This window comes from Vanessa tameamea, chromosome 16 (assembly GCF_037043105.1).
Source record: "Vanessa tameamea isolate UH-Manoa-2023 chromosome 16, ilVanTame1 primary haplotype, whole genome shotgun sequence".
Taxonomy (NCBI): domain Eukaryota; kingdom Metazoa; phylum Arthropoda; class Insecta; order Lepidoptera; family Nymphalidae; genus Vanessa; species Vanessa tameamea.
The window spans coordinates 3,211,560-3,227,561 of NC_087324.1; the positions used below are offsets into that span (position 1 = coordinate 3,211,560).

General features: G+C 34.4%; 1 protein-coding gene across 5 annotated transcripts in view; it reads left to right on the top strand.

Annotated features, from left to right (window-relative positions):
* Nucleotides 1–9,745, top strand: part of LOC113394003 (tyrosine-protein phosphatase Lar) — a 383,804-nt gene extending 374,059 nt beyond the window's left edge. For all 5 annotated transcript variants that reach the window (XM_026631162.2, XM_026631163.2, XM_026631165.2 and 2 more), the window contains 6 exons: nucleotides 681–883; nucleotides 1,016–4,145; nucleotides 4,444–4,554; nucleotides 5,021–5,190; nucleotides 5,772–5,907; nucleotides 9,247–9,745. In XM_026631162.2, coding sequence (XP_026486947.1) covers nucleotides 681–883; nucleotides 1,016–4,145; nucleotides 4,444–4,554; nucleotides 5,021–5,190; nucleotides 5,772–5,907; nucleotides 9,247–9,315 — 3,819 coding nt within the window. In that variant the 3' untranslated portion in view covers nucleotides 9,316–9,745. The remainder of the gene's footprint in view (nucleotides 1–680; nucleotides 884–1,015; nucleotides 4,146–4,443; nucleotides 4,555–5,020; nucleotides 5,191–5,771; nucleotides 5,908–9,246) is intronic.
* The last annotated feature ends 6,257 nt before the right edge of the window (nucleotides 9,746–16,002 follow it).

Sequence of the window (16,002 nt, forward strand, 5' to 3'; positions counted from 1 at the left end):
AGCTGCATTACCCCAGAGTAGGATGCCATACGACATTATACTGTGGAAATAACTGAAGTACACAAGGCGAGCCGTATCCACATCAGTCAAAAGTCTAATTTTTCAGATCAAATTTATTGATTTAATACAAAAAAGGAACATGCAGATAGGTTTTTAACTATTTTATGTGACTCTCGTGATGATCAAGCGACTAGTACGCCGCTGCATAAAAAAACTGGCTAGCTTATGAGACTACAGATTCCGAGTTTATAAGGTTTTGAAACCCGGTTCGCGCCATTAAGTTTTTCTGAACAAGAGTTTGGAAGTTCATCACACGAGTGTAAATACTGATATTTACACTCGTGTGATTCGGAGAGCACGTGTTATCGTTGATCTTGAGCTAATAATAAGTTCTAAGTAGACTCGCAGTCAAAGCAATAAAAATTGTTATTTCGTAGACAAGATACGAATCGTGATTTTATTTCTATAATACAAGAAAATTACAATAATCAGCATAGTATAATTAATCATATTGCTCATTATTGAGAATCTCTAAATTAGTACAGGCCTTCCATATAAAAGCATATATTTATATATCACAACTATATACAACATAAAATTGTTACATTTTTTTTTTTATTCTAATAAGAGTATATTATTCTATGTAAATAGTATTCTTAATATAGTATTTTATTTATTAGGGTAAAGGCCTTCTCAATGATCCGATGCGCTTCAACGTGATGGACGACACGACCCTGGAGTTGAACGTTTCCGGACTACAACCAGACACTCGGTACAGCGTGCAAGTAGCGGCTCTAACTAGAAAGGGTGACGGTGATAGGAGTGCTCCGGTATCAGTTAAAACTCCCGGTGGAGTGCCAAACAGGCCAACGGTTAACTTAAAGTAAGTCATCGTATATAAAAATATATCAAATACATGTAATTTGATTTATCTTCTCAGGTTTAATTCATCTTTTATAATTATTTAATGTACTTATTAATTACGGGATATTTTAAATGGCTTGTTTTGTTCCAGGATACTCAAGCAGGACCCCATAGTTTTTATTGAAATAGAATGGGCTAAACCCACTCAAACCTATGGAGACTTGCTCGGCTATAGGTTGAGATATGGTATTAAAGATCAACCACTCGAAGAAGTAAATTTTTCTGGAACCAAAGTTACCTCGCATAGAATAAACGATTTAGAAAGAGGAGTGCAGTATGAATTAAGAGTAGCTGGAAGGAATCAAATCGGAATTGGCCAAGAAACAATCAAGTACTGGCTCACTCCAGAAGGTGCGCCAAAGGGACCGCCCACGAATGTAACATATCACTTCCAAACGCCGGACGTTATAAGCGTCACCTGGGAACCACCAGTAAGAGCCGACCGAAGTGGTCAGATAAAAAAATATGACATTCAATTTTATAAGAGAGGCGATCAATCATCCATGGTTGAAAAAACGACTGAGTCAACAAAAGTCGTATTCACGAGTCTAGAAGAAGATGCTCATTATGTGTTCAAAGTTAGGGCTTACACAGATCAAGGTGCAGGCCCATATAGCAAAGATGTTACGGCTCATACTGAAAGGGATATCGGTAGAGCACCCATGTCAGTCAAAGCTGTAGCAACGTCGGAATCTGGTGTAGAAGTATGGTGGGAGCCAGTTCCTTCAAGGAAGAAAATAATAGGTTATGTTATATTTTACACTATGACGCCTGTAGAGGATTTAGATGAATGGCAGCATATAAATGTTCATGTTACACATTCTGCAAACTTAGAAAATTTAGACAAATTTGCAGAATACGCAATTGCTGTAGCAGCGAAAACTGCTGACGGTCTAGGAAGGTTATCGGAAAAGGTTACAGTTAAAGTGAAGCCCGAAGAAGTGCCTTTACATCTTAGAGCTCAAGATGTATCCACCCATTCCATGACTCTGTCATGGTCCCCCCCGTTACGCTTAAACCCGGTTAGTTATAAGATATCGTACAATGCTATTAAAGAATTTGTTGATTCGCTTGGAATGACGCAAACGCAAGAAATTCCAAAAAGAGAAATAATAGTTAAACATGACAGAACGTCATACTCTATAAACGACTTATCTCCGTTCACTACATATAATGTTAACATAAGTGCCATACCTAATGATAATTCCTATAGACCACCTACTACAATATTTGTAACTACTCAAATGGCCGCACCGAAACCAATGGTAAAGCCGGACTTTTATGGTGTTATTGAAAATGAAATACTCGTAATTCTACCTCAAGCGTCAGAAGAATACGGACCTATTTCACATTATTATCTAGTTGTAGTACCCGATGACAAGACACACAATCATAAAAATCCTGATCAGTTTTTAACAGAAGATTTAATTAAAAATAACGCTCGGACAGATGACGAAAACGCACCATACATAGCTGCTAAGTTTTTACAAAGAAATATCCTTTACACGTTCCATCTTGGCAATGATGAATTGTACGAAGGTTTCCTCAACAGAAAATTAAACCTAAATAAAAAATATAGAGTCTTTGTAAGAGCCGTCGTAGACACGCCTCAAAAACATTTGTACACGTCCAGCCCGTTCTCGGAATATTTATCATTAGACATGCGAGAAGCTCCACCCGGCGAAGAACCAAGTAGACCTGATCCTAAAGACATTAACGGGGATCCTGAAATCAGAATAGAAGAAAACAGGAAGGAAGCTGGTATGCTTTGGGTCGTCGGGCCTATAATAGCAGCATTAATGCTTTCTCTGTGTTTGGTACTTTTATTCATTGTCAAAAGAAGAAGGCAGCCTTGTAAAACACCAGATCAAGCGGCTGTTACGCGACCTTTAATGTCTGCTGATATAGGGTTCGGTGCGCCTTCTGACCCAGTCGAAATGCGACGTTTAAATTTCCAAACACCGGCCATGATATCACATCCTCCTATTCCGATATCGGAGCTCGCTGAACATATAGATCGATTAAAAGCTAACGACAATCTCAAGTTCTCGCAGGAATATGAAAGTATAGAACCGGGACAACAGTTCACATGGGATCATTCCAATATGGAAGTAAATAAACCTAAAAATCGTTACGCAAATGTCATCGCCTACGACCACAGTCGGGTCATATTGCAACCAATTGATGGAATACTTGGAAGTGATTATATAAACGCTAACTATTGTGATGGATATCGGAAACATAATGCCTACGTCGCAACTCAAGGGCCGCTTCAAGAAACGTTTGCTGATTTTTGGCGTATGTGCTGGGAACTTCGAACGTCCACTATAGTGATGATGACAAAATTAGAAGAGCGAACTAGGATAAAGTGCGACCAATACTGGCCCAGTCGAGGCAGTGAATCGTATGGCATGATGACGGTTACCATCGCAGAAGTTCAGGAACTTGCTACTTATTGTATTCGAACCTTCCAAGTCACTCGAAATGGGGGCGCAGAACGTCGGGACATCAAACAACTACAATTCACAGCTTGGCCCGATCATGGAGTACCAGACCATCCAGCCCCCTTCTTGCAATTCCTTCGTCGCGTACGTGCGCTTAACCCACCTGATGCTGGACCATTGGTCGTCCATTGCTCTGCTGGGGTCGGACGTACCGGTTGCTTCATCGTGATCGATTCGATGCTCGAGAGGGCAAGACACGAACGCACTGTTGACATATACGGTCACGTGACTTGCTTACGAGCCCAACGCAACTACATGGTACAAACCGAAGACCAATACATCTTCATCCATGACGCCTTACTCGAAGCCGTTATTTGCGGCGACACGGAAGTACCAGCTCGCAACTTGCACTCTCACATCCAAAAGCTAATGCGTATCGATACGATTGAAAACATCACAGGTATGGAATTGGAGTTCAAGAAACTGGCCAACATGAAAGCAGATTCGAGCCGATTCGTGTCTGCTAGCTTGCCTTGTAATAAACATAAGAATAGACTGGTTCACATCTTGCCCTACGAGTCCACTCGGGTCTGTTTGACTCCACGCGATGGCTCTGACTATATAAACGCTTCGTTTGTGGACGGCTATAGATATAGGGCAGCCTATATTGCAACTCAAGGTCCTTTGCCGGATACGACTGATGACTTCTGGCGAATGCTCTGGGAGCACAACTCCACTATTATCGTTATGCTTACGAAGTTGAAGGAAATGGGCAGAGTAAGTATTACAAACTGAATATATATATTTAATATTACTTGTTCTGTAAGAGCTTAGTTCAAGTCTTCCTCTTCCTGCTCTTGAGTCGAAGGGTTCCATTGTAATTTGAATTATTAATATTTCATACATTTGAAGGTGACTACTTCACCTACCTATCCACCGCCTAATATTTCTTAATTCAAATAAGTAATTCGTGGAAGCTTTTGTTTTTATTTTTGTTGGTAAATATTCAGTGCAAGTTGTTTGAATGTATGAAAACGAAAATAGTATTGGTTTTTCACTCAATTCATGGTTTAAGGAAAAATGTCACCAGTACTGGCCTTCCGATCGCTCCGTTCGCTATCAATGCTTCGTCGTCGACCCAATCGCCGAGTACAACATGCCTCAGTACATCTTGAGGGAATTCAAGGTCAGCATACGTTTATAAATATAAATATATGTATATATGTATATTAGTAATCTGTTTTACATTCAGGGCAGTCTGCACTGTGAAAGGTCTAGATAATTTCATGCAAATTTCAATTACATTGTTAAGTTAAATATAATTCCGATTGACACTGTAAAGATACGTTTTTATAATCTGGCCTTTGCATAGAAAACAAGGGGCTTCATGGCATAAGTACTTCAAATGAATCACACAATATTCCTACTAGAAACAGATCTAAACAGTTTCAGAGAGTGCATTTTTTTTTCTTTTAAGTGGAAAAGTAAAAAGTCATTCAGCAATTATTGTTCTGTGTCAGTAATGTGGTCTTGCGAGGTTATTAGAATATTACAAATAACCCTGTATATATATTTTTAGTTAACATGTGTTATTATTTTGCATCTGTATTATAGTTAACTAAATGATTTACCATTACATTTCGTTCGTCCAGGTAACGGATGCTCGCGACGGAGCGTCCCGGACGGTCCGTCAGTTCCAGTTCACGGACTGGCCGGAACAAGGCGTGCCCAAGAGCGGCGAAGGGTTCATAGATTTCCTCGGACAGGTGCACAAAACCAAAGAACAGTTCGGACAAGACGGGCCCATCACTGTACATTGCAGGTCGGTTACCGAGTATGAAAAAATATTTGCGTACAAAAACGGCAATGGTAGCTATAGTTTGAGTAAAATAAAAACCGGTATTTTTAAAATATAATTGCCATTCCTATTTGTTTATGTACGTTGTTTGTCCAATATTAAAAGTATTTGCTATTCTATTCTTATAGACCGAAATATTTTTTAATAGATTTTATGTTATTATTTTCGATAAGGGTTTCCCTTTTAGCTCATGTACCGAAATAACTCCAAAGGGTCAAGACCTGGCTAAGTCATCATATCCAAGTATTATAAGTTGGTATATCTATAAAATTGTCATTTCGGTAGCAGGCTATTTTCAGACCCCTGCTCAATACAATTAAACGATAATTAGAACATTATATTATGATAATAGTCGTTATCTTGGGATTCCACTAGCTAGAAATAGTTTACTACGAGCAATTTTTTTTCTTTGCAACTCGGCAAAAGTAACACGGGAAAATTCTAGAAATGTTCGTGTTAAACTAACGTGTGTTGTCAACACACGTAACAGAAGTTGTAAATTTTCCGTAAGTTTGTATGGTACTGACAAACGGTCGTGTCCCCAGCGCGGGCGTGGGCCGCACGGGCGTGTTCATAACGCTGTCGACGGTGCTGGAGCGCATGCAGTACGAGGGCGTGGTGGACGTGTTCCAGACCGTACGCACGCTGCGCACGCAGAGACCCGCCATGGTGCAAACTGAGGTAACGTGCACGCACACGCACACGCACACGCACACACACCTACACGATAACACAACACAAGGACTAATACCACGTGGTAGAAACTTAAACTGCAATTAAATATAAAGAAGCAAATTGAAGGCTCCAATTTAACACGATCGTTAATGTCGCCTCTGCCATGTCTAGTGTATTTCAGGGCATAAATAAAACTGTATTAATTCGATGTAAATGTTTTGCTAGCCAGTTATTTTGATTATTACTATTACACTGCACGAATACTGCATTGGAGATATTGCAGATAAATAAATTTAACCATATACTTCAATCGCATTTAATGTCGGCGCTAGTATGTTTTAAGTATATGAATTTCGTTGCCCGGTGTTCGAACTTGTTTCGTACCGAATTTCATCAAATTCGGTTCAGTCGTTTAGCCGTCAGTAACGGACAGACAGACAGAGCTACTTTCCAATTTACAATACCTATCGGTTTATACGACATATAACTTTGTAGCTAAATAATAATATAATAAATGTCAATACCGTGGAGGTACTTTCGCGTTAACAATATTGGTTTAGATTACATATGACTTTTTAACTCTAATATCAACACTTCGACAATCTCGAAGAGCAGAACCTCATAACTGTCAAAACTAGAATATGCCATAAACAAAAAAAAAGTTTTTTTTTTTTATTATTATAATTATATGTGTGAATGGTTAACAATTTGGGTTATTTAAAAGAATATGAACAAACAATATATTTAAGAATTATATTATTAAAAACACGAATAATGAGTGAGAATTTTGTATACACTGCTGGCCGAGAAAACTTAATTTACGCGCAAACCTTAACATCCAACGTGTATTCCCACTCCAAAAATGCATCCCGTAAAACGAGTTCATAAAAAATTCGTGCATTCTATTTCCACATTTTTTTGAGTGCTTCCCTCAAATGACCGCGCTTTTTAATTAAATTCAATGCGCTTAGCGACGGACACGAATTTGAGTGCATTAATTTTAATTTTCGCTTATTTCTATGTCGGTTGTTTGCGACTTAAGCTTTATTTTATAATTTGCGTGAAAAATAAGTCGTAATATTTAGACAAATACGCAATCAAGATATGATAAAAAAAAAGTATTAGATTAGAACTATAATTCGTTTTTTTTTTTTTGTTAAAAGCAACACTGAGTAGGAATCTAGAAGAATTACAATAAATTTCTATATTTTTTTTTTTTTTAAATAATGTACATCATCACATACATTACTCTGATCCCTAAAGCACTTGTGTTATGAAAAATCAGAAGTAACGACGGTACCACAAATAGCCAGACCCAAGACAACATAGAAAACTAATGAACTTTTTCTACATCGAGTCGGCCGGGAATCGAACCCGGGACCTCGGAGTGGCGTACCCATGAAAACCGGTGTACACACTACTCGACCACGGAGGTCGTCGAAATTATATAAAGTCGTTTAATGAAATAGATTATTCGATTCACATTTATTATAAATCAATCAAGTTAAGTTTTCAATCAACGAATAATGCCTCAAAAAAAACGAAGCAAATTCTAAATTAACTTGCAAAGGTCTGAATACACTTTACACGAGGGAATTTTATACGCCGATGGCTGTAAATTCTGCGTATCGACTAAGTAATTATTTTTAATGGAATTGGCTTACAATGTAAAGGTCGTTTGTAAAGCTGCCTTATAAATTGTTAGATCCGAACAAAGATAGCGAAGGTGTCTACAAACTCTATTACCGGTTAACCATAGACTAGTTTATTATTTTTATCAGACTGCCCGCGGCAAGGGTTTCGGTAATTTATTTTATAAAATATTTAAAAATAGAACTTTATCGAAGAAATACGCGAGTGTGCTCGCAGTATAAAATATACATTTATTTGGATGAACTGTTTTTACTATATAAAAAAATGGACGAAATATTGCGTCACCTTATTGGGTTAGTAAACACCACTGCCGATAGACATTTTTGCCGTAAGCGTAACCATTTCTTGAATTGCCAATACGCCGCCGACCTTGGGAACCAACATCTTGTATCTCTAGTGCCTTTATAGTTACACTGTCTCAAACAACCGCAACACGATGTTAGGTTAGGTCTGTTTGGCGGTATATTTGGTAAATAAAGTCATATGCCAGTTTAATTTGAATGCAGCCAATAGGAAACAATTTAAAAACAATATTTTTACAAAATAAATGTTAGTGGGTAACATAATTTTTATTGTATCATTTAAAAAGTTGTTGAACGAATATATTTACATTTACTGTTACATTCTCTCGGAATAACTACTGAACGGATTTGAATGAATAACTTAACACACAGGTTACCTAATACGTGAGCTCTTCAAATGCAAGCGTAACCAACAGTCACTTGCGGAAGCTTATAAAACTGTTGCGTTCAAACTCTTAAATAGTATTATTAATTCTTCTTCTTTTCCTGCCCGTGTACCAACGCCGCCCCCCTCCTCCCTCTACGCTCATCACTCTTTTAATTACATATGTCTCCTCTCTGCGCCTCACACGTCCATACCAACTCAAACGGTTTAAAATTAAGATAAAACTGTTGGTTGTACTAGAAAACAAATTGCGTATAAAATAAATATATATATAAATAAATTATAGGAACTGGAATCATTTAAACGTGAAATGGAAAGTCAACATTATTTAAATTAGATATTATATGATTACAAACTCGATCACTTCGGTCCTTTATAAAGTTAGTCAGAACTCGACAAACTTCATCTAATGGATTCATTAGAAGTATGTCTTACTAAAAGCATATTTAATTATGTTAATTTAATCAAACTATTTTAATTTGTTTCTTAATTTGTTGAATTCATTAATTATTTGAATTCTATTCAAATTGACATATAATTCTATAAAAGACTTTTGATAAAATAATACAGATAACTTAAAAATATTTGCTTTTTTAGATAGAAACAAATATCATATTATAATATTTTATATACAAAAATGTGTTCTTAGATATATGTAAGGATATGTGCTTACATATATCTAAACAATGAAAGAACGTCCAAACAGCTACGTCTTCTAAAATATAAATCAACTAAATGTTCGGATACGAATACACTTTAATTTTTCTCAAAAATTATGATGTGAAAACCGCATAAAGTGCGTTCAAATAACATTTAAAACCTATCCAAACACAATCTTTATATTTTGCTGTCGCTGTGATGCTATTTTTGCGTTTACATAAATTAAAAATAAATCCATAGGCATTATATTTGGCAAAATTATTCCTCCTTTGCTCACTCATTTGACATAAAATGGTGTTAATGTTTTGCGTCAAGCCGCTTTAAGCAATGCAACTATTGTTCCAGGACCAGTACGAATTCTGCTACCGCGCTGCGCTGGAATACCTCGGCTCTTTCGACCACTACGCCAACTGACGCTGAGACCGACTCGTCTAAACCCAACCTAACCTTGCCGCATGTATGTAAACGCCTTATTGAACGAAACAAAAAAATATTGTCTATGGTTAAATGTCATATTGGAAGATTGTACGCATGTCGTTAAAAATATAGAATTGTAGAAACGTATTATACAATCTTGAAATTGTCATCATACGATATAAAATGATATGGTAAAAAAAAAAATAGTTCTATGAATTCTTCAAAAAGATATTCTATATTCTAGCTACGTATTCAATTTTATAATAAGATTACCCTTTATGCAAGCGTCATTTTAATGGCGAACTACGCTCACAGCAGACGCTCTCGTATTAAAATTATGCTCTTTCAATTACCATATTGAGAACGACATTATAATACCGCGGATATATATATCTGGAAAAAACGAGCGTTTTTTTTTTTTTTAAACAATTTGAATATATCATTCGTTCATATCCATTCGAATGAAACTATATTATTAATGATATGCGTTATGTAGTGATATAAAAAGATTGAATGAATTGAATCTTTTCTTCGTTAGTTCTACGTTAAATTAGAGTCGGCAGGGCTTAGGTAATATCAATTGGACGCAGTGTTCTGACGGAACTGACTGATTTACCCACTTGTTCAACCCAGTGTCGTATACCTACCTATGAGGCTATTGTGTATGAGTGCCTAGGAAAAGTTACTTATGATGTATATTTACGAAGACCATTGTAAACATGATTGTGAGTCCGAAGGGTAAATATATTTAATGAATCATCAACTTACAACCCTATTATATTATAACATAGATAAAGACCTTAAAAGCACGGCTGTTCGAGCTATTTTTAAAATTGGAACAGTACATAATAAAAAAAAAAACGTTAATATATCAAATTTGGAACGACGCATTTAAATAAAGAAAAGAATTCGATAATTCGTATAAAAATAACTGTCTAATTATGCCGCGAAATATATTATTTAGCGAAATATAATGTAATTAGAAATTGAAATCAGTGCGCTTAGAAGACGTTACGCGACCTTATAATATTTTAATCTGATCGTCACATATATCTTCGACATATATTGTAAAATGTATAAATAGTTATTGCAGCTGTAATTAGAAGTTTATTTTTCATATGTGGTGTTAAATACGTTAAGTAGTGTAAATTATGATGACATCTTTCATTAATGCAATATAACAACTCCTTAGACGAATCGGCTGTGTCGTGTGAAATTATTTCATGTACGTAGAGTGTATTTTTTTTTTTGTAAATAGGTTCAATTTACGCCTCAACCTATCTTCTCTTGCCCGATTGTTCAATAATATAACGCCAATTTGAAATGACATACTGCCATCTTTAGGTTATTATAAATGAAGCGACGCTGAAAATAATTGTCAGTTTTGATTGTGTAGTTAATCGTTTAGTGTTTTCGTTTAAATCGATAGAATTAGAAAATAATTTTTCAATATCACTGCCACACTTTAGTGAAGACGGTGATTCGATGACATATCTATTATTAGGTAGAAAAAAATGTTTCCTCGGTGTGATGTAATGTTTTAATGAAATAAGGATGGATATTATTCGATTGTATCGAATTATAAAACTATATGAATGGTGTAATCGATTAATAAAATCGATCACGTTTTATGAAGAGTTTTCGAATACTGAGCGGAATCATTTCGTTCGTTGACGTTCGTTTCCTAAAAAACAACGACATCGTTCTGTTATAAAAAAAAGTGCGAACGCCCATTTTACGCGATCAAATTAAGTTTGCGCTTTTTCGCCTTGTAATCATCATACTTTGGTATCCTTCGTGTCGAGACACATCACACTATGTTAAGCTATCTTTAAGTGTAGTCGTTATATATTTTACAGTAACCCCTTCGCCTAGAATCGTATTAAGGTTATTAGGTTTTCCACTCGTTTTATACAAACTATACCTTGTATCAATCTTCGTGTAAGTTAAAGTTGAGCTTTTGACTTAGATATTATTATATGCGGTCTACGAAACTTATAAAATTACATCAACATTTTTAATAAATCTATCAAATAATCGTAAATTCAATCGTATCGATTAATTTTACGATAAAAATTAAAATAAATGAACAATAAATAGGACTATCATTCTAGATATTTCATTCATCCATCTGTTTTGTCTATGACAAGGCGACGTCTCTATTTGTTCGGTTAACATGGTCGACATCAACTGCCAATCGTTCACGTAGATATAATAAGGTATAACGCACATTGGAGATATTTTGTCGATAGCGCGATCGTTATGGGGTTTAGTTTTGTTTCCAACCGAGAGAATATACATTCTTATACTTGGGATTGGCAATTTTATAAAACTAAGGCGCGATAGAAGATCTGCACTGTGCGATAAAACTAATATGAAAACATATGTAGATTTTAATGAAGATATTGTTAAATTGAAGTTATAGTAAAATTTAATACTCGTTGAAGATACATATGTAGCGAGGTCTGCTTACACGCTAGTGGAATGGTAGCTATTTTTTAATTTCCTTGGCAGCCATTTTATTAAAATTAGACGACTATTATTTTACTATTCATCTGAAGAAAACAGTGTCAGCTGAAATGGTTCAATTATTGGACTTATTTTTAACTTTTCTTAAATGAAGAAATAAATTAAACATATACATCAGCTAAAAAGAGTTTTTTATAATCATGGTCGATGAAATACCTAACAAAGTTGCAGTTTTTTTAATCAACAAGTTACCATCTTACTATATTCAGCTCTAAATATGATACGCATGTTGTAAACTTATGGTTTCGTACGCACATATTCGATCTCAAAAGTCTCACCTAACCTTAGCTCCACTCCTAGGTTATATATTTAAATGCCGTTTATTGTGTATTTACAAACAGTGCATGCAAAACGTAAATCGTAATACCAGTGTGAATAGCATGGTATCATTTTTCGTGTAATTTTAGGAAGAATAACAAAGTTCTTGTCACTATTAAAAAAAAAAATCTATTGGTCTTACAATTTACGCGCGAAAATATGTTTGCCATAAAAGGTGCTGTTTGAAAGTAATTCCATGGTTTAGTACAAAATAATGTGTTAAATGAAATCAATGATTAATCGTTTTGTCCAATATTTATTAATATGTTTATATAAAGACTGATTTGATATTTTCGATTGTGTTATTTTAATTAATTTTATAATGTATCGTCCTCCTGTAAATCTATTGCTCCGAATATTTTAATTGTTTACCTTTTATAGTTTTAAGAACCATTGTAATCTTAATGTATTTTTTAATTGAATGACAATCACCAGCAATTATGGGGAGTTGAAATTATTTTGATTATTCAAAGAACGTACAATAAATAAATTTATGAAAAAAAAAATATCACATTCATTGTCGATAACAGCCCTAGATATAATATAAAAAGTATTTTTATAATAGGTTAAATTTTTTAAATCAGATATGAAATAAAATTTTTACGATATTTATATAAATAATATCAATTCCCCATAATACGAAATGTTCAACAATAATAATTTATATAAATAATTTCAAGGTAATGTTGCAATCCTTAAACCAAGTAGCCTTGCGTTTTGTATATTATGAATTGCTAAGTCGGCGGGTGTTGCCATAGCTTAAATATATTTTAATGTAATGGCGGATGCAATATGGCGGGACGGTGTGTGAATGTATTTAGGAGTTTGTAGACTATTATTTTGTAAAGGAATAAGTCCCGCGCTGCGTTCCGGGACACGGTGGATTCGCAAATTATACATAATGTATATGAAGAAATAAATTTATGTGAGGCGATTTTTAGTGTTTTTTTTAACCCTTCTAGGTACTTCATTTTATAATTAGTATTTCCTAATAAAATAAATATGTTTGGTCTCTAAGAAATTATTCAATTAAAAGCTAAAATTCAAATAGATATTACATAGATACCAGCATACCTATGTAGCCCGAAGTAATATAACCTCTGAACTCAATAAACGAGCTATTTTAGTCAAACGCAATTATTCAAATCGTACCTGTAGTTCCTAAGATTAGCGCGTTCAACCATCGAAATTCTGGATTTCTATAAATATCCCGAAGTTCTCGTCTCGTATCTCTAGGGAAGGGGTTTGCAGCAAATTGTACCACTCTGCTCTGGATACTGTGGATGAACATGCACCAAAATTTCCTTCGTTAGAGCCATGCAGGTTGCCTTAGGATGTTTATCTTTATCGCCGAGCACAAGACGAATTTTAATCACTAATCATTTTCATCCCACTAATTTGGTCTCAGCATTTTTTTTTAAAACACAGCAAAGAAAAGAGTTTTGGCGAACGAACGTAAATATTTCTCCTTGTGTATTTGTGTGTATATTTTTGTGTATTGCTTGGGTTATTTTCCTACCCACATCACATTAATGGATACACTTAACAAAAAAACCCTTGGTCGCCTGTTAACAACACTCACGGGTTGAGGTGGGCTGACCCCATACTTCTCTGTAGATAACACTAACCAATTAAAATTCTATTTTGATGTTCAAACAATGAAAATATGTAGATTAAATATATAAAGTAATCAAATTTTATTGTATGATTTTAAGTCAAAGTTACATGAAATAAAATTACTTGTCCCGATTTCAAACCACAATTTTCTTTTAAGATCAACCATTGAGTTATTTTATTACAATATACCGAGTTAAGCTTTTTCTTTTTTAATTTGATTTTTCTGAGTAAATTGAAATAACAAAAGACTATCATTCTTAAGAAAATAAACATTTCAATTTTTTGAAAGACTTTCACTTACACGGATAAAATTAATCAATAATAATAAGTCAATACAGATATACTATATGTAAATACATATATGATATATCAATTTTTTATCGATAACAGTCTAGCACGTCATTGCGTACGAAAGGAAAAGAGAAAATCGGTTTACGAACAAAGGAGAGAAAAAAATGTATTTATCTTTGTCCATTTATGTATTGATATAGATTATTTACATAATAAATGACCCTCAGGGTCACCGCCAAACCTGTTAGAAGTAACAATATTCGTAACACGTCTCTTTTCTACTAATATTATTACAAAGATAATAATATTATCTAGAATTGTATCAGCATAAATTGACTCAATGAAAACGTATTGTTATTAATTGTTATATATTGCGATATGGTTCCAAAGTTTTAAGTAAATTAGTCGACGCAGAACCTTAGACTACTTATAAAGCGATAGCTAAAATTATATTGTGGCGAGTGTTCATTTTAATCACATAAAAATAATAATCCGACCGATATAGAACAGTCACTTGGTAATAGCTTATAGTTTTATGATTAATATTGGTTATTTATAACTGTAAATTACGTTTATATGTTTTTAGTAAGTCTGTATATCAATGTAGTTTTATCCTATTCCATCAGTAATTCCATTGTAACCTATTCCAAGAAGAGAAGTATTCAGTAGTCAGAGATAATTGTGGATCCGGGCGCTTAATAAGCGAATAGCAGCATAACTTTAAGTAATGTATGATTTGATATCTTTAAAGATAAACAAATCTCTATACATTTTGAATATCTTTTATAGATAAACTACAATACACTTTAATATATTTCAATAAACGAAACGACATAACCGACGACTTTAATTTATTTGTGTCAGATAACTTGATCCTTATAAATAATTCCAATTAATAATAATTTCAATTCTATGTAAATAAAAAATACTATTACATTTATTTTTTCTGACCAAATAATAAAAAAATACGTGTGTTTTTTATAGACAATATATTCGGAGTATATTTATTTAAAATTATACAGGCAACATGTTAATGTAGCTAAAAATACAGTTCACGGTAAAAATACAATGAACCAGAACGCCAAAAGCGTGTCATGTGTGGATCAATGTACGGTCAAACTCTTCTACATTCTAAAAAAATTACCGAGAACCGAGATAGCCGCGTGCATTATAACCGATGATGGCGAGTTCTAGCCCAAACAAGCACCACTGAATTTCCATGTGCTTAATTTGTGTTTTTTAATTCATCTCGGGCGGTAAAGGAAAATATAGCAAGGATCTAATTTCAATGATATACATACCACATGTGTATCCACCAAACCACGTTGGAGCAGCATGGTGGAATTATCTTCAAACCTTCTCCTCATAGGAAGAAAAGGCTTGAGCACAGTCGTGGGACATGTACAGACTGTTATGTTTTCATATATAGATATTAAATCAAAATATTGAAAACGAGAATTGCTTTGTCGTGTGCCATTATACCGTTGAGTACTCAAAAGCACAATCTACAAGTACTACAGCTCGAAATCCTGGCAAATAATGCTCTCTATTGACAACGGCAACACAAAGCATGCCAACGGTAATGACTAGAGGTTTCCTCTTAGCATTAGATAGTTTCATTTAAATTGTTACGGATAGTCTGAGCCAAAATTCGAACTGTATTATATATAAGCAGTTAAATCCATAAAAGTTACGTTTACACTATATACGTTTCCAGTGTCTGATTTGCAACAGTTGTTAGCAATTGTTTACAAATTCGTCAACTTCTGTTACAATTTTCGTCACCGGATTAAATCTAACTAAGCAAAAAAAAAGTAATACTCGCTTATTCTTTTGTTTTCCTTTGTTGTTTACCGACGACTTGCAACATTTTGTTAACAATTGACGACAACTTAAAAGTAATTATAATTTTTCACTACAATACATATT